At 35.7% G+C, this 21942-nt stretch overlaps 2 protein-coding genes across 2 annotated transcripts in view; one reads left to right on the top strand and one right to left on the bottom strand.

The window, feature by feature from the left end:
- Positions 1–898: 898 nt before the first annotated feature.
- Positions 899–2919, bottom strand: LOC128215422 (uncharacterized). The gene is made up of 2 exons (XM_052922107.1): positions 2848–2919; positions 899–2326 (listed from the first exon to the last, which is right to left on the bottom strand). Exons 1-2 carry the CDS (start codon positions 2917–2919, stop codon positions 899–901), a joined length of 1500 nt encoding a protein of 499 aa, XP_052778067.1.
- Positions 2920–3274: 355 nt separating this feature from the next.
- Positions 3275–21942, top strand: part of LOC128215421 (receptor-type tyrosine-protein phosphatase kappa-like) — a 29024-nt gene continuing 10356 nt past the window's right edge. Inside the window, exons 1-12 of the mRNA XM_052922106.1 lie at positions 3275–3484; positions 5776–5893; positions 14574–14813; positions 15300–15557; positions 16115–16393; positions 16775–17284; positions 18490–18672; positions 19017–19122; positions 19545–19657; positions 19751–19935; positions 20416–20503; positions 21737–21810. Of these exons, the coding sequence (XP_052778066.1) occupies positions 3275–3484; positions 5776–5893; positions 14574–14813; positions 15300–15557; positions 16115–16393; positions 16775–17284; positions 18490–18672; positions 19017–19122; positions 19545–19657; positions 19751–19935; positions 20416–20503; positions 21737–21810 (2364 nt within the window). The remainder of the gene's footprint in view (positions 3485–5775; positions 5894–14573; positions 14814–15299; positions 15558–16114; positions 16394–16774; positions 17285–18489; positions 18673–19016; positions 19123–19544; positions 19658–19750; positions 19936–20415; positions 20504–21736; positions 21811–21942) is intronic.

Below are 21942 nucleotides of genomic sequence, written 5' to 3'. Positions count from 1 at the left end.
ACAACGGTTAACAGTTCAGAATACATTTGAACGATGATATAAAATTTAATTTATGTTCGAACAGTTGTTTTTGTCTGTAATTTGTTTGGTATGAAAGCAAATATTCGAACATTCAGCATCAAAGATCAGTAAAATGTTTGATAAACGGGATAACCGGTAATAAACGGTAAGTTATTAATTTCCAATTATATATTTATTTAAATTTATAAAATATTTCTTTATTTATTTTTAACATGTTTTGACATAATTTACTGAAGTCCAGTGTTCTGTTTTGATCAAGGCAAGTACATGTAACAACAAAGGAATTTAAAAGTAGATCTGAAAGTTGATATTTTCACTCCTTATTTTGCAGTGAAAATATCAAATTGATATTTTCACTGTTGTTATTTCACTGTTAAACCCCCATATTTCATCGTGAAGCATGAAAGAAATATTTTTTTAATGCAACTTTGAGCCTTATTTGCTAGGTTGAAAAGTATTAAAGGAAAGGCTTAATATTTTCCTTATTTGATTATTAATGATATATTATACTTCCTGATAGAGTAATGTGTAAACAAACATGAAAATTTGTTCTGAAATATGATAACAGCAATATACATAGTCATTTGAATGTTGACAACAATAACATCCATATTGATGAAGAGTGACTCGTTATGTAACGCGCTTCAAACTTATATGCCTCTGTTACACAAGTCCAATTGCGGCTGCTGAAGTGGAATGTATTTATTTTTCTGTTATTTTTATATTTGTAGAAAAAACATCGCAATTTCACACCTTTCTAGCAAGTTTAAATCTATAAAAATAAGTTCGCAATAATAAAAATGTGCAACACTGTCAACGACCCCTATAGATGACTGTGCAATGGAAGCAATAGAAGGTGCAACACTGTCAGCGACCCTTATCGCTGAGAGTACATTTGCAGCTTTGCAGCAATAGTAGGTGCAACACTGTCATCGACCCATATCGCTGACAGTACATTTGCAGCAATAGTGAGTGCAACACTGTCATCGACCCATATCGCTGACAGTACATTTGTAGCAATAGTAGATGCAACACTGTCATCGACCCATATCGCTGACAGTACAATTGCAGCAATAGTAGGTGCAACACTGTCATCGACCCATATCGCTGACAGTACATTTGCAGCAATGGTAGGTGCAACACTGTCATCGACCCATATGGCTGACAGTACATTTGCAGCAATAGTAGGTGCAACACTGTCAGCGCCCCATATCGCTGAGAGTTCATCTGCAGCAATTGTAGGTGCAACACTGTCATCGACCCATATCGCTGACTGTACATTAGCAGCAATAGTAGGTGCAACACTGTCATCGACCCATATCGCTGACAGTACTTTTGCAGCAATATTAGGTGCAACACTGTCATCGACCCATATCGCTGACAGTACATTTGCAGCAATGGTAGGTGCAACACTGTCATCGACCCATATGGCTGACAGTACATTTGCAGCAATAGTAGGTGCAACCCTGTCAGTGCCCCATATCGCTGAGAGTTCATCTGCAGCAATTGTAGGTGCAACACTGTCATCGACCCATATCGCTGACTGTACATTTGCAGCAATAGTAGGTGCAACACTGTCATCGACCCATATCGCTGACAGTACTTTTGCAGCAATATTAGGTGCAACACTGCCAGCGCCCCCTTTCTCTGACTGTACAATGGAAGCAATAGAAGGTGCAACACTGTCAGCGCCCCCTTTCTCTGACTGTACAATAGAAGCAATAGAAGGTGCAACAATGTCAGCGCCCCCTTTCTCTGACTGTACAATAGAAGCAATAGTAGGTGCAACACTGTCAACGACCCATATCGCTGACTGTTTAATGGAAACAATAGTAGATGCAACACTGTCAACGATCCCAATCGCTGACTGTACAACAGAAGCACCAGTAGGTGCAACACTGTCAACGACCCCATATCGCTGACTGAACAATAGAAGAAATAGTAGGTCAACACTGTCAGCGCCCCCTATCGCTGACTGTATTATGATAGCAATAAAATGTGCAACACTGTCATCGACCCATATCGCTGACAGTACAGTTGCAGCAATGGTAGATGCAACACTGTCAGTGCCACCTATCGGTGACGCTGACTGTATTATGAAAGCAATGGAAGGTGCAACACTGTCAGCGCCCCCTATCGCTGACTGTTCAATGGAAGCAAATGTAGTTGCAACACTGTCAACGACCCCTATCGCTGACTGTTCAATGGAAGCAAATGTAGTTGCAACACTGTCAACGTCCCCTATCGGTGACTGTACAATGGAAGCAATAGTAGGTTCAACACTGACAACGACCCCGATCGCTGACTGTACAATGGAAGCAATAAAAGGTGCAGCACAGTCAACGCCCCCTATCGCTGACTGTTCAATGGAGGTATAGTAGGTGCAACACTGTCAACGCCCCCTTTCGCTGACTGTAAAATAGAAACAATAGTAGGTGCAACACAGACAACGCTCCCTATCGCTGACAGCACATTTGCACCAATGGTAGGTGCAAACAGTGTCAACGACCCCTATCGCTGGACTGTACATTTGCAGCAACAGTAGGTGCAACACTGTCAACATGCCCTATCGCTGACTGAACAAAAGAAGAAATAGTAGGTGCAACACTGTCAACGACCCCTATCGCTAGACTGTACAATGGAAGCAATAGTAGGTGCAACTCTGTCAACGACCCCTTTCGCTGGACTGTACAACAGAAGCAATAGAAGGTGCAGCACTGTCAACGACCCCTTTCGCTGGACTGTTCATTGGCAGCAATAGTAGGTGCAACACTGACAACGCCCCCTATCGCTGACTGTTTAATGGAAGCAATAGAAGGAGCAAACCCTGTCAACGTCACCATATCGCTGACTGTACAACAGAAGCAATAGTAGGTGCAACACTGTCAACGACCCCATATCGCTGACTGTACATCAGAAGCAACAGTAGGTGCAACACTGGCAACGACCCCATATCGCTGACTGTACAATAGAAGCAATAGTAGGTGCAACACTGTCAGCGCCCCCTATCGCTGGACTGAATAACAGAAGCAATCGTAGGTGCAAAACTGTCAACGACCCAATATCGCTGACTGTACAACAGAAGCAATAGTAGGTGCAACACTGTCAACGACCAATATCGCTGACTGAACAAAAGAATAAATAGTAGGTGCAACACTGTCAGCGCCCCCTATCGCTGACTGTATCATGAAAGCAATAAAAGGTGCAACACTGTCATCGACCCATAATTATCGCTGACAGTACATTTGCAGCAATGGAAGGTGCAACACTGTCAGTGCCCCCTATCGCTGACAGTACATTTGCAGCAATGGTAGATGCAACACTGTCAGCGCCCCCTATCGCTGACGCTGACTGTATTATGAAAGCAATGGAAGGTGCAACACTGTCAGTGCCCCCTATCGCTGGACTGTACAATGGAAGCAATAGTAGGTGCAGCACTGTCACCGCCCCCTATCGCTGGACTGTACAATGGAAGCAATAGTAGGTTCAACACTGTCAACGCCCCCTATCGCTGGACTGTACAGTGGAAGCAATAGTAGGTGCAGCACTGTCAACGCCCCCTATCGCTGGACTGTACAAAGGAAGCAATAGTATGTTCAAGACTGTCAACGCCCCCTATCGCTGGACTGTACAATGGAAGCAATAGTAGGTTCAACACTGTCAACGCCCCCTATCGCTGGACTGTACAATGGAAGCAATAGTAGGTTCAAGACTGTCAGCGATCCCTATCGCTGACTTTACAATGGAAGCAATAGTAGGTTCAACACTGACAACGCCCCCTATTGGTGACTGTACAATGGAAGCAATAGTAGGTTCAACACTGACAACGCTCCCTATCCCTGACTGTACAATGGAAGCAATAGTAGGTTCAACACTGACAACGACCCCTATCGCTGACTGTACAATGGAAGCAATAGTAGGTACAACACTGACAACGCCCCTATCGCTGACTGTACAATGGAAGCAATAGTAGGTTCAACACTGACAACGCCCCCTGTCGCTGACTGTACAATGGAAGCAATAGTAGGTACAACACTGACAACGCCCCTATCGCTGACTGTACAATGGAAGCAATAGTAGGTTCAACACTGACAACGCCCCCTATCGCTGACTGTACAATTGAAGCAATAGTAGGTTCAACACTGACAACGCTCCCTATCGCTGACTATACAATGGAAGCAATAGTAGGTTCAACACTGACAACGCTCCCTATCCCTGACTGTACAATGGAAGCAATAGTAGGTTCAACACTGACAACGACCCCTATCGCTGACTGTACAATGGAAGCAATAGTAGGTTCAACACTGTCAACGCCCCCTATCGCTGGACTGTACAATGGAAGCAATAGTAGGTTCAAGACTGTCAGCGCTTCCTATCGCTGACTGTACAATGGAAGCAATAGTAGGTTCAACACTGACAACGCCCCCTATCGGTGACTGTACAATGGAAGCAATAGTAGGTTCAACACTGACAACGCCCCCTGTCGCTGACTGTACAATGGAAGCAATAGTAGGTACAACACTGACAACGCCCCTATCGCTGACTGTACAATGGAAGCAATAGTAGGTTCAACACTGACAACGCCCCCTATCGCTGACTGTACAATTGAAGCAATAGTAGGTTCAACACTGACAACGCTCCCTATCGCTGACTATACAATGGAAGCAATAGTAGGTTCAACACTGACAACGCCCCCTATCGCTGACTGTACAATTGAAGCAATAGTAGGTTCAACACTGACAACGCCCCCTATCGGTGACTGTACAACAGAAGCAATAGAAGGTGCAGCACTGTCAACGACCCCTTTAGCTGGACTTTTCATTTGCAGCAATAGTAAGTGCAACACTGTAAACGACACATGTCGGTGGACTTTAAATAATAATTTAATGAGCTTATCCATAGAGTTACGTTTATTGAATTAGTTTCCTGGTTACAAGCTAACTATAACAATGACCCCTGACCCTGTTATTAGTGGTTGAATTGAAATGGACATATAAATACCCCCTAGATCTTTTGCGGAGTAAAATTTACAACTAAATAATATTTAATATTCATTCGGAACGCTTTGTCGAACTCTGTTATCTAGATGTTCTGGTTATGTCGAACTTTTTATTTTTCGGTTTAATAATCATGCACTTACTGTATTTTGGTTATATCGAATGATCGTTATCTCGAAGAATTTCCAGAGGTCCCAACGATTTCGACATAGCGAGTTTTACATGTATAGCGTAGTTAACTTATTATGCATTATGCCAAGCAATTATACCCGATATAAGTCAACTATACTATGGTGTTAATATGGATATCTTCGTAACTTTTTAAGAGTAAAATGTTCTGATGGTACATGAACATTAATTAGCCAACTAAAGATTCTATAAAAGTTAATCTGGAGTACTCTTTTACGATCTGTCCTAAAAGTCGCCATCGTGAAATTATCACCACTTAAGTTAGGTTATCGAGCTGTCTACAACATGACAGTCAAACAATATTCGGGTTTTAAATTAGATATACGAATAATTAAGCTGCTTTTTGTAGCATCTTCGAGGATTTGAAGTTATCTTTATTTAAATACAATCACTTAATTTCGATAATAAAACTCCTGTCAGTACCCCCTTTAAAGTGAACATTTAAATATTGAAAATTTCATCCGGGAAGACATATGGACAACGATTGACTATCTATAAACTTCAAAACACTACTCACAGGGCCTTATCAATAAGGAAGTTTTTAAGTTGTATTGATTGAATGTTTTAGTGTCACCCACATTTGCGGGGCGCGTTCTTCTATGAAGGAAAGATGAATTTGAAAAGAAAATTTATTTTTTCGTTTATATTGTTGTTTGGAAAGGGTTTTTGTGACGGGAATTTTGAAGGTACACGTGTTTACATTATTTATTATTATTACGTTAATTCTCAGTTCACTTCCGTAGTTTTATTTACGGTGTTTAATGACCAAACTGGTTATTTATTTATTGAACTTAACTTTAGGGCTATTGTTATAATATGAATGTATTTTGTCATTATCGTATGTCGCACGAATGAAATTGAAATCGTATGGTGGCATACAACTGCCGTAAGATACCCTGTTAACGATCGCGAATTGTTTTGTGTTAACAACTTAATTTTCGTTACCTATTTGGTAAATACCTATTAAGCTGTACAACACTAACAAGTTAACTAGTTGCGGTTTGCAAATTCCAATTAATAAGTAATATTTACATCTCAACTTCCGTTCCTTAAATGAACTGCCTTTCGGCAATTGCGTTAATCAATCGATGAACGCAACATCTTCGGATATGTTCGGATCGCAATTCATCGCATAACAATATACATAAAAACTAATGATCTTGTTATTGTTTGTATTGTGTCAGCAGGTCCCTTAAAATATAAATCAACATTTTAGAAAGTGCTAAGTTATTAAATTTTAAACGTTTTGTTGCCAAAAGTGTTTCAATTTTATGTTTAAAAGCGATTTCAAGTGGTTGATCTTTTCCCGCGTTATTGTGACGTCATTTAAAAAAAAAATGTTTCCGGTAACAGTCGAGTCGTCCTATTCACATAATGGGTAAGAAGGGAATACTGAAAGGTAATCTGAAATGAAATGAAGTATTTTTTTAACGTTTCTTGAATAAAATAATGAACAATTAGTGTAAATATAAGGAATGAATTGCGGGGTTGATGTCATTATCGGGATATGAACGCAATTGGGCTGGTCAAAGTACGCGTGGAGTCCTTCGGACTCCACACTCTTAGACCAGCCCAATTGCGTTCATACTCCGATAATGACATCAACCCCGCAATTCATTCCTTAAATATACTAACTGGTTATCGTAATAATATTTGTTACCACTTAGCTATAAATGCATTCCATATTCAGGCGCTAACAGGTTATCTTGTTATGGGTGGCGAATTCCACTGAATAAGTAAGATACTAACTGGTTAACGTAATAAAATTTGTGTTACCACTTAGCTATAAATGCATTCCAGATTCAGGCGCTGACAAGTTAACTAGTAATGGTTGGCGAATTCCACTTAATAAGTAACATAATAACTGGTTACCGTAATAAATTTGTGTTACCACTTACTAAGTGAAATGCGCAAATCATAAGTAGATAACCAGTTGTATATATATATATATATATATATATATATATATATAGATAAGTGGTCAATTTTAAATACTACTTTTACATCAATTGTAGCTACCTTCCCTTGATGAAAGCTAAACACATAACGTTTGAACCTGAAAATGTTTCCAAAATATTCAAAAAAGGTTTTATGTTTCTTTTTAATAAATATATAAATGGAAATAAACAGCGTTTTATTAGACGTTATTATGATACTCCTATTTTACATACGTGTTCTTAAATGTTTGAACATTTGCTTAAGTACAAAGCTAATTACGGACAAAAACAACTGCTTCAACATGAAATTGATGTTAAATCATCTATCAGATATTTTTTTTAAAGGTTTGACCTTGTTATACGAACTTCCCGAAAAATTCACACAGCAATTAACTTATAATTTATTTTACATCACTCGTCTCAAACATTATTATTATTATTGAATTACCGAATGTGAAATATGAAATGACTGGAACATGATGCTACTTGGGGGTTAAACAAGTCTAGATGAACACAACATCACACTTGTCCCAACGTTCACAAAGTGTTTCCGGGCCGGGACAACAGTATGAGGTGCATCCTCCCTGATACCGGTTTAATGGATATTTATTTTCAATGCAACTTTGAGCCGTATTTCTAGTTTGAAATGTTTAAAAGGAAAGGCTTAATATTTTCCTTATTTGATTATTTCTGTTGAATAAACCCCTTACACGCTTCTTTATAAATTATATATTATACTTCCTGTTAGCAAAATGTGTAATTCTCAGTTCACTTCCGTAGTTTTATTTACGGTGTTTAATGACCAAATTGGTTATTTATTTATTGAACTTAATTTTAGGGCTAATGTTATAATATGAATGTATTTTGTCATTATCGTATGTCGCACGAATGGAAATTGAAATCGTATGGTGGCATACAACTGCCGTTAAATACCCTGTTAACGATCGCGAATTGTTTTGTGTGAACCACCAAATTTTCGTAACGTATTTGGTTAATACCTATTAAGCTGTACAACACTAACAAGTTAACTAGTTGTGGTTTGGTTTGCGAATTCCAATTATTAAGTAATATACTAACTGGTTATCGTAATAAGACTAGTGTTACCACTTACCTATAAATGCATTCCATATTTAGGCGCTAACAGGTTATCTGGTTATGGTTGGCGAATTCCACTGAATAAGTAAGATACTAAATGGTTATCGTAATAAGATTCGTGTTACCACTTAGCTATAAATGCATTCCATATTCAGGCGCTAACAGGTTATCTTGTTATGGTTGGCGAATTCCACTGAATAAGTAAGATAATAACTGGTTAACGTAATAAGATTTGTGTTACCACTTAGCTATAAATGCATTCCAGATTCAGGCGCTGACAAGTTAACTAGTAATGGTTGACGAATTCCACTTAATAAGTAACATAATAACTGGTTAACGTAATAAATTCGTGTTACCACTTACTTAGTGAAATGCGCAAATCATTAGTAGATAACCAGTTTTCTTTCATGCTTTACGATGAAATATGGGGTTTTAACAGTGAAATAACAACAGTGAAAATATCAATTTGATATTTTCACTGCAAAATAAGAAGTGAAAATATCAACTTTCAGAACTACTTTTAAATTCCTTTGTTGTTACATGTACTTGCCTTGATCAAAACAGAACACTGGCCTTCAGTAAATTATGTCAAAAAATGTTAAAAATAAAAATAAAGAATTTTTTTATAAATTTAAATAAATATATAATTGGAAATAACAACTTACCGTTTATTACCGGTTATCCCGTTTATCAAACATTTTACTGATCTTTGAAGCTGAATATTCGAACATTTGCTTTCATACCAAACACATAACAGACAAAAACAACTGTTCGAACATAAATAAAATTTTATATCATCGCTCAAATGTATATTAAACTGTTAACCGTTGTAGTACGTAAAATGAGCTTCCTGGAGAATTCACACACCAATTTACAGATAGATCCGATACTTTTTACCCCACCACCATCTCAAAATGTGTCAACAAACTAGCGTGGCATTAACTCTTTAACTGGAAAAAGAACATTTTAAAGCGAAACAGACTGGTCTCTGACAGTAGGATGACTTAATATTAACTTACTATAAAAACATGCGTGCATGCAGTCTTAAACTAAGAAGAATGGTAAAAATCCAATGAGTATCCACATTTGTTTTGCTAACACATTTGACCTTCCAAATGTTCATTCTTTAAATAGCGGCGTAGTAATTTGGTTATGTATTCATGCCCATCTTAAAATAAAAAGAGTTTCATTATTTTTTTGGAACATATGTGCACTAATAATACTTCATTGTTTACTGTTCATAAAGCTTTGCAATAATAAAACGAGCGAATATTAAGCTATAAGAATGAATAGCAGAGAACTATTTCTCAGCAAACCGAAAGTAAAAAAGTTGACAGCTATAATTATGCATGAGGGGCGCCCCACGGGTAGCGGCGTAAAGCCCACCCTTTTCAAAAAAGGTGGTGATTCAGAAATAAATGAAAAACAAATGAAACTCCGAAAATAAGCATAAAAGAAACAGAAAATTTGTTTATTTCAGTGTAAGATCGTATTTAATTTCACTCGTGATCATAAAAAACTACATTTTCACACGTGGCTTCGCCACTCGTGAAAACAAGTTTTTCTATGACACTCGTGAAATAAAATACGATCTTACACTGAAAAAAACAAATATCCTCTATGTATAAATATATTTATAGATAAGTGGTCAATTTTAGAATTTACTTGTACATCAATTGTAGTTACCTTCCCTTGTCAAAGCTAAACACAAAACGTTTGAGCCTGAAAATGTTGCCAGAAAAATCAACAAAGGTTTCATGTTTTTTTTTAATAAAGACACAAATGGAAATAAACATCATTTTATTAGACGTTATTATGGTAATCCTATTTTCCAAACGTGTTCCTAAATGTTTGAATATTTGCTTTTATACAAAGCAAATTACAGACAAAAACAACTGCTCCAACATAAAATTGATGTTAAATCATCTATCAGATATGTTTGACCTTGTTATACTAACTTCACGAAAAATTCACACATCAATTAACTTATACTTTGTTTAACAGCACTCGCCTCACACAACATAGCGCGGTCTTCACTCGATAATTGGGAAACGACACGTTTTCAAGCAAATCAGACAGATATCTGACAGTGAGGAGTGTTTGAATACCATTATATCATGAAACAAACTCTCAAACTTGAACTTTTTAAATCCAATGTTAAAAAACGCATGTTTTGCTAAAACCTTCGACATTTCAAATGATCATGCAGTTAATGGCGAAATGGTGTAATTTGGTCATGCAGTCATGCCCTGATAAATTTAAAATTATAATCGTGCATTAACTGTTATTAGTCGGCGCCCTTCTGGGCGCCGACTATATTTGATATTACTTTAGAAATATTCCAACTTAGGGACTAGTTCATAAATTGCAGAACATTGCTTTCAATAGTTTCCATGTTGCATGTTAAAATATGAAGTTTAGTATGTTTTATCAAACTTTACACTTTAATTGATAATGAAACCTTAAATTATAATAGCCCTGCTTATCATTTTAAAAATTTTGATTTTAAATACCAACTCAATCATAACAACTCGGCCATCTCCGAGATAAATACAGGCCGAGGTGTTCCGATTGAGTCCAAATAGATGAAGGTTACATGGTACTAATACAATATCCTTTATGTTTGTAAACCTCCTACGCAGTAATCTCCCTTTGTGACAGCAAAAATGTCGAGTTTTGAAAAATTACCATTGAGCTTAATTGTTTGTTTTGAAAATATCATTCGAAAGAATGAACTTCAGGTATTTCTCTCTTAATATATAGTATTTTTATCCCCGTTCTTTATACTCATATGAGTGAAATGTGTTACAGAAACTTATACAAATATAAAGCAAGGAATTCACATAACATGCCGTTTTCCTCCTCCCACTCTGATGCATCGGCTAAAAAGGTCGACACTGCGCTTTTACCCGACATGTGTCTGTTAAGATTATGTTTTCCTTTTTGAAGATTAGTGAGTAAGGTGTTGAAAGGTGCTCATACAATTGTGAATTGGTGGAACCTGAGTGCATAATTAGATTTGCCTCTCCTTGTCTATGCAACCTCAATCCCTTTCCCTCGCCACTTCGTTAGATCTAAGTCCAGTTGTGTAGGTTTTCAATAAGGTTGTTTGAAATGGTCCTTGCATCACTTCGTGTCAGTTCTAAAAAACACATTTATTTCCTTACCAACAATATACCGCACACAAACACTCATCTGTTCTGTTACACTAATACCAGTCATTTCATCAACTATGATGCAAAAAAAACTGGTATTTTGAAACATCACATACAATCTTTTCACGTATATAGTCAACCATACATGTAATGTTTCCATCAATTTATAAGCACAAATAAGAAAACAATTGGTTTGAAGACAATGACTGTACTGATTCTGATACAAACATTAAGAAAGTTGTCAAAACAGTCAATCTGTGAGAGTGCAGTTTTAAGACGGAATATGATGTTAAAACAACATCTGGATATGTTTTTAGATATTTTTTAAAAAACGATTTGGAGAGTTATAGTTTGAGGGAGTGGGGTTCTATGGAGTGGGGGGTGGGGGTGGGGTGGGTTGTTACAACGCACAGACACCTGTGGTGCATACCAGACAACCAGAAACGATTGACAGGTCATATTTGAGTACGTTCATGTTTCAATTTGACCTATTTGAAGCAAAAATATAAATTGTAACAACATGATGTTTATAATGAGTGTAAGTTAATTCAATCAAATGGAAATCTCCCTTAAATTCCTCTAATCGTCGAGTATTCATCGCATGCAGTAACGAATCTTGCATATCTCACGGCCATTACTCGATGATCATTGACCGCCGTCTGCGCATGCGCAGTATGGTAAGTCTGATCTATTTCACGGGTCTTAAGAATTTCATGCCACACCGGTACAAAAAGGTGAATTTCATGTTATTAAAATCTATGTATTATACCATTGATTCTATTTCTTCCGGAGAAACGTATGTATATTTTTGTTATAATTTAGTTTTAACCGGAGGATTAGCTTGGATTAGCTTGGAAAAAACAACAACAGAATATCCATAATTCCGGGCTTAAACTATTGTAACAATATTATAAACCATAATGTCCTTCAAACATATATAAACCCAACATAAAAAAATATTATCATTTAAATAATAACCATATTCTTGTTTACATTGATGCAATAATATGAATTCACAAAATGTTTGCACTGAAACGCAATTTAATTATAAACTATAAAATATCTCCTGGATATCCATTTTTCTTCACGAGCCGGCGTAGGAACTAAACGTCATTGACGATCGAAACTTGTGTGAGGGGCGTACCACGTGTAGCAGCATAGCAAACACTCTTTTCAGAAAATGGGTTATTTAAAAAATAATAATAATATACCAATTTAACTCCGAAAATAAGCATAAACGAAACAGATGATTGTTGATTTCAGTGTAGAATCGTGATATATTTTACTAGTGATCATAGAAGAACTATATTTTTAGTCTCTGCTTCGTCACTCTTGAAAATATTGTTTCTATGACACTCGTGAAATAAAATACGAAATTACACTGAAATCAACAAATATCCTCTTTTAGTTAAATAAAAAATATTTAAAACAATTAATCCGCTAAATCTTTAAAAGCTTAAACCTATGTGGGAACTGCCACGAGTCGTCATATAAAAAGCTTTTGTTCAACGACTTCAGGAAATTTGTTAGTAAGCGAGCCTTTGGCTAAATTCCATGTACGAGTTGGCGGTACACTATAACAAAAAACCTACATATTTCACCTGTGCTGAATATGAGCCAAATACCACAAACTGACCCAGCAGCACCATTTTCCGCGCTATATGCATTGCAAACATAAAGCACCCAGAAATTTTTTAAATACATATGTCCGATCATTTTAGTGTCGTTTATAGGTAGACTGGATAATGGGATTATAATATTCAGTTTTAACTTTGTCTATTTTTTACTAACAGTGACGTTGACCTTGGCCTCACAAGCAATGCTATGAAATGTCTCCATAAACTCCTATATACCAAGTTTGGTCGTAATATGCATACCCTAACTAAAGTAATTCAGTACCAACTGTTTTTCTATTTAATTGACGTTGACCCTAGGGCCCCAAAACGCAATCCAATGAGACGTCTCCATAAACTATTTCTATATACCGAATTTGGTCACAATACGTCAACCCTAACTGAAGTTATTCAGTACTAACCATTTTTTAAAACAATTCTGATATACCAAGTTTGGTTGCAATATGTCAACACAAAATCAAGTTATTTAGTACCACTAATACTTATATTTTTAATAACAGTGACCTTGACCTTAGGGGCCACAAACGCAATCATGAAAAAACTCCATTAACCCAACCTATATATCAAGTTTAATCACCATATGTCAAACGTTACTAAACATATTCGATACCATTGGTCGGCCCGCCGAAACAACGGCATACGTCATTCTAAATAAAAACAGGTTTCACTTTGGTTAAAATATATAAACGTGCCTTTTAAAAGCAATAAAAAAGAAATGAAAAAAGTCAATCAAGGGCCATAATTTATATTAAGGGTTAATATGGAGTTATGAAAGCTTATTGTGTGAAGGCCGTAACCAACTGTGTGAAGTATTAAGTCAATTGAATTAAGGGTATATAAGTAATCAGTAAAAAATCGAACTTGCCCTTAACTTTAACTAGACACAAATGTGCCCTGAAACTTGAGTCTAATTTCCTAAGTCAATCAGGGGCCATAATTTGTATTTAGGGTAAAATGGTGTTATGTTACCTAATTGTTAGATGGTCGTCAATGATTGTGTGAAGTATTAAGTGAATTCAATGATGGGTTTTGAGGTTATAAGTAAAAATCCCAACTGGCCCTTAATCTTAAACCTGACCCAGTGTGCCCTAAAACTTTAACCTAAGTCAATCTGGGGCCATCATTTGTATTAAGATAATACGGAGTTATGTAACCTCATTATGTTATGGTCCTGAAGAACTGGTTGAAGTATTTAGTGAATTGAACGAAGAGTTTTGGAGTAATAAGATAAATGCGAACCTGCCCAAACCGGAACCCCGACTCTAACGCCGACGCCGACGCCGGGGCGAGTAGTAAAGCCTCCTATCTCTTCGAATAGTCGAGCTTAATATGAACCACTTTATTCACATAAATCTGTACCATAAAAAGAAAAATGAGAAATAATATAGAAACTATTGTTTCCAATTATAAAGTTTACAAACATGCTGAGTAATATTATTATATTTCACCTTTGTAATACAGAAAAATGCGTGAAACAAGCACTAGCTTGTGATAAAACAAATATCAAAATAACTAATATATATCTCAAATTTGTTCATATTTCAGGACAAAATGTTGCATTGGGGAAAACTCAACAGACCGATCAAGGTCCTGGAACGTTAGACGGATTTAAAGCAAATCTAGCTGTTGACGGAAATGAAAGTCACTCTGCTGATTCTGGAGCATGCGCCCACACTACCGAGGGTAACGATACATACAAAGCATGGTGGAAGTTAGACCTTGGACAGCCATACTGGATCTCTGGAATTAAAATTTTCAACAGAGAACACAAACAAACTTATGCACGTTAGTATTGTGGTTATTTTGGTTTGCGTAAGTAGCGTCAATGCGTGTACGGAAACAAAGCTTTTTTCTCTACTTTATCGAAAGGAAATCTTGGTAGATTGTAAATAATCTTATATCTGACTCATCAATGGGTTAAATGGATAATCTAAACCCTTGACACAAGGTCACCGATGAAATAACAATATCAAACTATGTACCAAAGCACCCACATATATCATAGTAATATAATTGTTTTTTATTTGGTAATAAGGTATTCGGTTATATGTTTTTTGTTACCTGATTTATCAAAGATATTGTCAAAAATTAAATCCTTTTTGATTGTTTTCTAGTAATTGAGTTACCAGTTTATTTTCGCAGGCAGTTTTATATCGCAGAAATCCGCTTGTACATAATTAAACGTCAGTGTGTTTAAATTACATCGTCTATTACTAATCCGAGCACCATTGTCTTATTAAGAGCCATGAATAATACATTCTATGTTCACAGTGCGGGAACGACTTTTTGGTATGCTTGTAAAGGGATTTGGAGGGTATTCAAATGGTAAATGGTCAAAAGAGTTCAATTTGTTCAAAGATGACCACGAAGCAAGAGGATTACATTCCTGCAATAACGTATACCCAGAACGAGGGAATGACGTATGTGCAGATATTATTGAAATTGAAATCAACCCCGCTAAACAATTGAGTCTTATAAATATAACAACGCCGAGTTATTTGACTCTTTGCGAGGTTAAAATATTTGAAGGTAAGTTTCCCTTTATCAGATAGACTAAGATGCTATTTATGTCGGATGTTAATTAAGTACTTTAAATATGTTAAATTCTTTGAAATATGTTTGTTTAGCATTCCCCTGCTACCCGCATTCCGTACACAATATTGAACTGAAACAACATTGACAGGACTTGCCATTTTTATTTTTGATCAATTTCGTTAAATATTAACTATGCACAATAATACACAATGCTACATATTTGTCTAATACTACCTTCAGACTATTGTCTCATCTCCTGTTTGTGTATATATTTTGATGCATGTAGACTCTCCTTGTTGGTTTGTCTGTTGTATGTATATCTTAAAGTGCCTGTTAGGCCTGGACAAAACAAGGCTGTGTTAAATTTTAGCCTAATGGGCTTGTTTAGTGTACATTTATAGAATACTTCTTAGCAGTAGCATTACAATTTATTTTCTTTACGTTATTTAAATTTCCAAAAATAGATAAATTTTATATGTATTCACTGATCTGAACGTTAACTGTTTGTAATACATTACATATAAATCGTTTATTCCCTTTTGAGTTTACAGTCGCTTGTCGAGTTCCAGACGCCCCAGAACACGGCATGTATCTTTATCCTCATGATACTGTCTTAAAACGATATGCACCGTTTAATTCTGTAATAGTCGGCTCTTGTGACACTGGATATCCCATTTCCAATTCAAGCTCTGCCCTAAGGACATGCTTGCAGTCCGGTTTCTTTGATGGAAGTGATTTTGAATGTACAACAAATTGCCAGATACCACATGTTGAGAATGGTTTCTATTCTACGAATAGTCAACAGTATGTAAATGACAAGGTGCCGTATGGTATGTACATTTATTTCAATTGTGATGAAGGATATAAATTGATAGAACAAGCAAAGAGTTAAATGTGTCATGCAAATGACCTTTTTGTGTTTATACATCCATTTTGCGAAGAAATTTGGTGTAATAGCCCACAAGATTGTTTTTGGAACGGCTTATTCACCTCCCTAAATAGGTTTAGTCCATTTAATTACACTAAATTTAATCCCGTCTGTGAAAGCGGTTTCACACTCGCAAGTAAACAGGACAGAACATGAATCTCTTCGAACGTATGGATTGGTTCAACACCTTCATGTACACTAGTCACACGATAGGTACCTAATCTTAGTAACGGTTACTACTTGTCCGATAATAAACCTGTACCCGCTTACACTTTATTTTCAGGGACGATAATTCAACCTAATTGCATAAAAGGATATTCTATAGCGAGAGGTAACAATCGGACATGCCAAGAAGATGGACAATTCAGTGGGGGGGATTCTAACTGCACGATTGTCACTTGTTCGTCGTTTGGGAAACTTGGAAATGGTACTTTGCATTACAACGACGGACATACTATGAACCAGTATGCTGACGGAAGCAAGAGCCACCCATTTGGAGTGAAAGTAACAGCATCATGTGTTTCTGGTTTTCAACTTGTGCATGGATCAAAGGAGCAAACTTGTTCGGAAAATGGAACTTGGGATGGAGTCAAACCAGTATGTGGTAAAATTAAATGCAACGACACAAGCATCCTCAGTGTACGATTTCAAAAAAGTGCTTCAGTGTTTTCTTTTTTGGAACGAGGAACTGCTTTGTACAACAGTAATAACTTTTACCTCGTGAATGGTAACTTGTCATTCAGCTGCCTTGCGAACGGAAGTCTTTCATGGGTATCTCAGCCACCAGAACTTGGTAATTACTTAAGGAATGAATTGCAGGATTCATATCATTATCAAGGTATGAACGCAGTTGGGCTGATTAAAGTGTGTATAGTACTTTAACCAGCCCAATTGCGTTCATATCCCCGAAAATGACATCAACCACGCAATTCATTACTTATATTTATCCCATTAGGTTTTTATTTCATTAAAGAATTGTTAAATGAATATTTCTTTCCATTTAAGAAAGTTTTACAGTAGTTGCTTCGAATCTATTCCGTACATAGAACGACTCGACCGTAACAGGATGTTTATCAAATTACGTCACAGTTACGCGGGAAAAAATAAATCACTTCAAATCACTTTTGAACTTAAAATTAAAACACTAATGACAACAATACACTTAACATATATTCTAAATAACCACTTTTTAACATGTTGATTTAAGTTTGTTTATGCCTACTGACACTATACAAACAATAACAAGATAAACAATTTTCAATAAACATGTATAATAATATTTAATGATTCGGGATCTGAACATATTCGAAATGTTGGGAAATATTCAGAATTGCTGAAAGGCATTTTATTCAAGGAATCGAAGTTAAAGTGTAAGTACTATTGGTTATTAGTTCATTTCATTTTTTTCGGAGGCTATGAGAATCAGTTGACTTGTACCTACTTGAGTCTATGGAAGATAGAGCAACACATTAACTGATTGCCTGTTTTAGCTTGATCTATGCATTTCTTTATCTTGTACCATGTTGGAGAGTGTTTCCTTTGTTTTCGTCTTTTTATTGGTTATCGGAACGGTAACAAGTAAGCGATGCAGAAACTAGCTTGCGGACACATTGCAACGCTACTCACTTATACGAACGCTAGTTAATGAACGTTGTCTTGACAAAACAGTTGCGTTACCAACAAACTTCATAATTTAAATTTTAACAACTCGCGTAGTGGGCTCAGTAATTATTACAAAGCGATTCTCTGTTTTAGGACATTTTGCTCACGATCATTATCTCAGTTATAAACTTGTATGGTTTGTAATTTCGACTACGGGTCTTGTTCCTGCAGTTTTCCGTTTTTACTGTCAATAAATTATATTTTAATTGACTAGATTTCTATGTTTCGTGATTTTTTTCTAATCGTCGAAATGTGGCCCCATAATAAGATATAATAATGATCACTTTATATAACAGTTGTACTCTAAAAAAGAATAATGGCACTGTTCATTTCCAGCATCGGTTTGTAAATTGCAACATAAGGATAATTTGATAGTTAACACAAATGGTTGCCTACAGAAAGACACATGCAAAATCGGCAACCGTGTTTCATATGATTGTGTTGGAGACTACGAAGCGAGTGTTAAAAACGCATCCTGTCAAGCTGATCATACATGGAGTGCTGAGCCCATTTGCACATGTAAGTTAAGATACGGCGTTCTCCATTTTTAAGGGTAACATGTACACTTAAATATCAAACTTTATTTATAATATAAATTTGATAAGTCAGAAGGTGTTACTGAATGACAATGCAAGGTCTGAGGGCAACGGCATTACCTGATACAAACAACAATTTTCTGAACACCTGACCTTTGAATGGACATCACATGCAAGTTTAGTACATATTTTCTTACAAGTTATGGACTTTATATTGACACACATACAGCAATAAGAACAACCTTTTAATACTGTGATCATAATTACACTTCATTTCAAACCGTCACCTTTGCAAAATCAATAATTAAATATATTTTTCTTTTCAAGACCACGCACAATCTACTAAAGCTGCAACAATTGGTGCATCTGTGGGAGGAATTACTGTTGTTATTGTTGTTGTAACAGTTATATTGGTTATTTACCGACAAAGAAGGTAAGCAAACATATTTCTAACATGCTGGCATTCCATTTATTTCGTTTAACCAGTGAGGTATAGTTTGGACATGAACGCAACAACGTAGTATGTTATTTAAATTATGTATTCTAAATTAAACTTGGGTTTGTATTATTAAAATAAAGATCAAGGTCATTTGGGGTAATGTCAGGTCAGAAACTGGCCTACTAAGTGATCTATACGAAAATGAATGCCTTAATCCTGACCAATTCACCTCCCAAAAATACTTTGGCCTTTCAATGGGTTTAAACCAGTACGTTTTTATTGGTCAGAAGAGAAGTTTCGAAACACAACCTTTTGGAGTAAAATTATTGAAACATAGTATCTTAAAATTCATTCTTCCTTACATTAAATATAATATATTATGTTATTAATGCCTTACCCTTTTTCATGAAATATAGGAAAGCAGCAAAATTGTCAAGAGACCGCCGTTACAAAAGGCAGATTGAGAATGATGGCAAGCCGTCGAATGATTATAGCGAACTCAACGAATTACAAATAGTAGTACCGAAAGGTAAAATTACTGTTTGTTTATTGATATCCAATGAAATGTTTACTTCGTTATTTCATTATGGTGCCAATGTTTCTGTATATGTGTAAACATTAGTTCATACAGGAACAGAAGAGTACGCCTATGCAACTGATATGTACGAGGAAGAATTTATGAAAGAACAGTCCTACTACAGCTTTGAAAACAGGAAGAAAATACCAGAGACTGCTATTGGTGTTGATGACCTTTATGAAGTAGTGTTATCACCAGACTACGTAGATACTATGAAAAATCAGTTTGAGGTATAAAGCTGCAAATTTGTATCGTTTTAATTTAAGGTAGTGTTAATATCAATAGTGACGTACCGAATGCTTTACGAAAATTAAAACGTGTTACGAATATATATTGTGTTATGATTCGAATTAATGATTCCAGTGAGGTTACTTTGAGCTGTTGATTGATTTTTTTGTCTTCTTTGAGACACATATGTTTATTATAGCATAATGTATACAGTATGAACATAAAGCTTTCTGCATGTATTTTATTGCATCTTAATATTGAAATTTTATGCAAGCTATCTTTAAGCAAACACATTAATATAAATGTTTAATGTCAAAGAAAAGTACGTTTATAAGCTGTAAACTTCGAATCAAAAATCTTAAATATAGTATTGAAATATACATTTGAACCATTTTTTAAATAAAATATGTTTAAACCAAAAATGTACAGTTTATTTAGGGCAATACGTGTTGTTACAACTTAATCATTTCCATAATTTGCAGGCTTTTCCCAAAGGTTTGACGGAAGACTACACTGAGGCGTTAAAGATTAAAAATCGATCAAAAAATAGATACAAGAAAATATATCCGTGTAAGTAAATTGTATTACAACCTGCAAATGGCATATTGATTTAAAAAGAGAGAGATCAACAATACTGGACACTGCTGGTACATACAAGTTCTGATATATGACTTCAATATGGGGAACATCGGATTCAATAAAAAAGACCTCATTTTCGTCCATGGAAATGCTTTGTTATGATCTATATAATACCAGTGTGCGGTTTATTATGACCAATTTGATTAAAGTTGGTAAGGTCATGTTTTTAAAATCACTCGTACAGTAAGTTATAGACGTCATTGTAAGTTGCAGAAACTCGTCTTACAGTTCACCCGAATGGTCGACCCCAGTTTCCTACGCAGTGATCTCCATTCACAAGCAGAGATCACTGGCATCATGTCCCAAAATAGCTGGAAAACATAAAAACTATTTTTACACTTATATATGCAATTTCCTTTACTAAACTTCTATTGAATAACGTTGTTTTTCAGGATTATTTTTATTTATTTGAAACATTTTTTTAGTACGCCACGTGATTTTGATCATCACGTTTAATGTGTAGGGGCAGTGATTCCTGTAGGGCTGTGTGGTGTTTGGGTTCACCCTTGTTGTGGTCAGACTGAGAAACGTTACGTTATCACATGTATTATTTAGCAACCACAATACTATTCTTAGCTTTGTGGAGTATTTATTTTGACCATACATTTTGGTTAGTATTTTGGTTACACATGGACCCCTTTGGAAATAAGCTTTTGTACTTGTGCAAATCTCTACGGGTTATCCTGTGCAATGTCATTTATTATGTTAAACTTTATTTGGTAAAACTTTATTAGGTAATAAATTAGAAAGCTTTATCATTAACACCAGATGTAATACCTATTTTAGTAGATCTAGTATTATGCATTTCATGTTAAACGTTCTGTGATATAACTTATTAGGACTCTAAATATCATGCAAATACAATATGTTATATATCTTGTACTGTTATTGACATAATGCACGAATAAAACTACTACTACTATATTGGTAAGGTAGTCTAGGAATCACTCGTATAGTTAGTACAATACTTTAATGTTAGTTTCAGAGACTCGTCTTGTGATGACCTACGGTTCAATCTTGTTTTGGTCACACTTTGTCACGTAACGGTATCACATACTTATGTTTATTTATGATTTTAACCTCAAAATTAATTTAGCAACCACCCTAACGCTTGTCTTTTACATGTCTAACACATTTTCTAATCGATAATATGTTTGAATGCAGACGATGATACAAGAGTGATTTTGCCTTTGGATGACCAATACAACTATGATTATATCAATGCCAGTTACATCCACGTATGTTTTTGATTTTATTATTTTAATTAAATTACTGTAGTGCAATATACGTTCAATGCAGTTTTGATTTCATGTATAATTTACATGTATTTTAAATCTTTGAAGTCGTCATAGCGGTTGTTTTTATTTAAT

The sequence above is a fragment of the Mya arenaria genome, chromosome 13 (genome assembly GCF_026914265.1).
Source record: "Mya arenaria isolate MELC-2E11 chromosome 13, ASM2691426v1".
In the NCBI taxonomy this organism is placed as follows: Eukaryota; Metazoa; Mollusca; class Bivalvia; order Myida; family Myidae; genus Mya; species Mya arenaria.
This window is presented reverse-complemented; position numbering and strand designations above follow the sequence as displayed.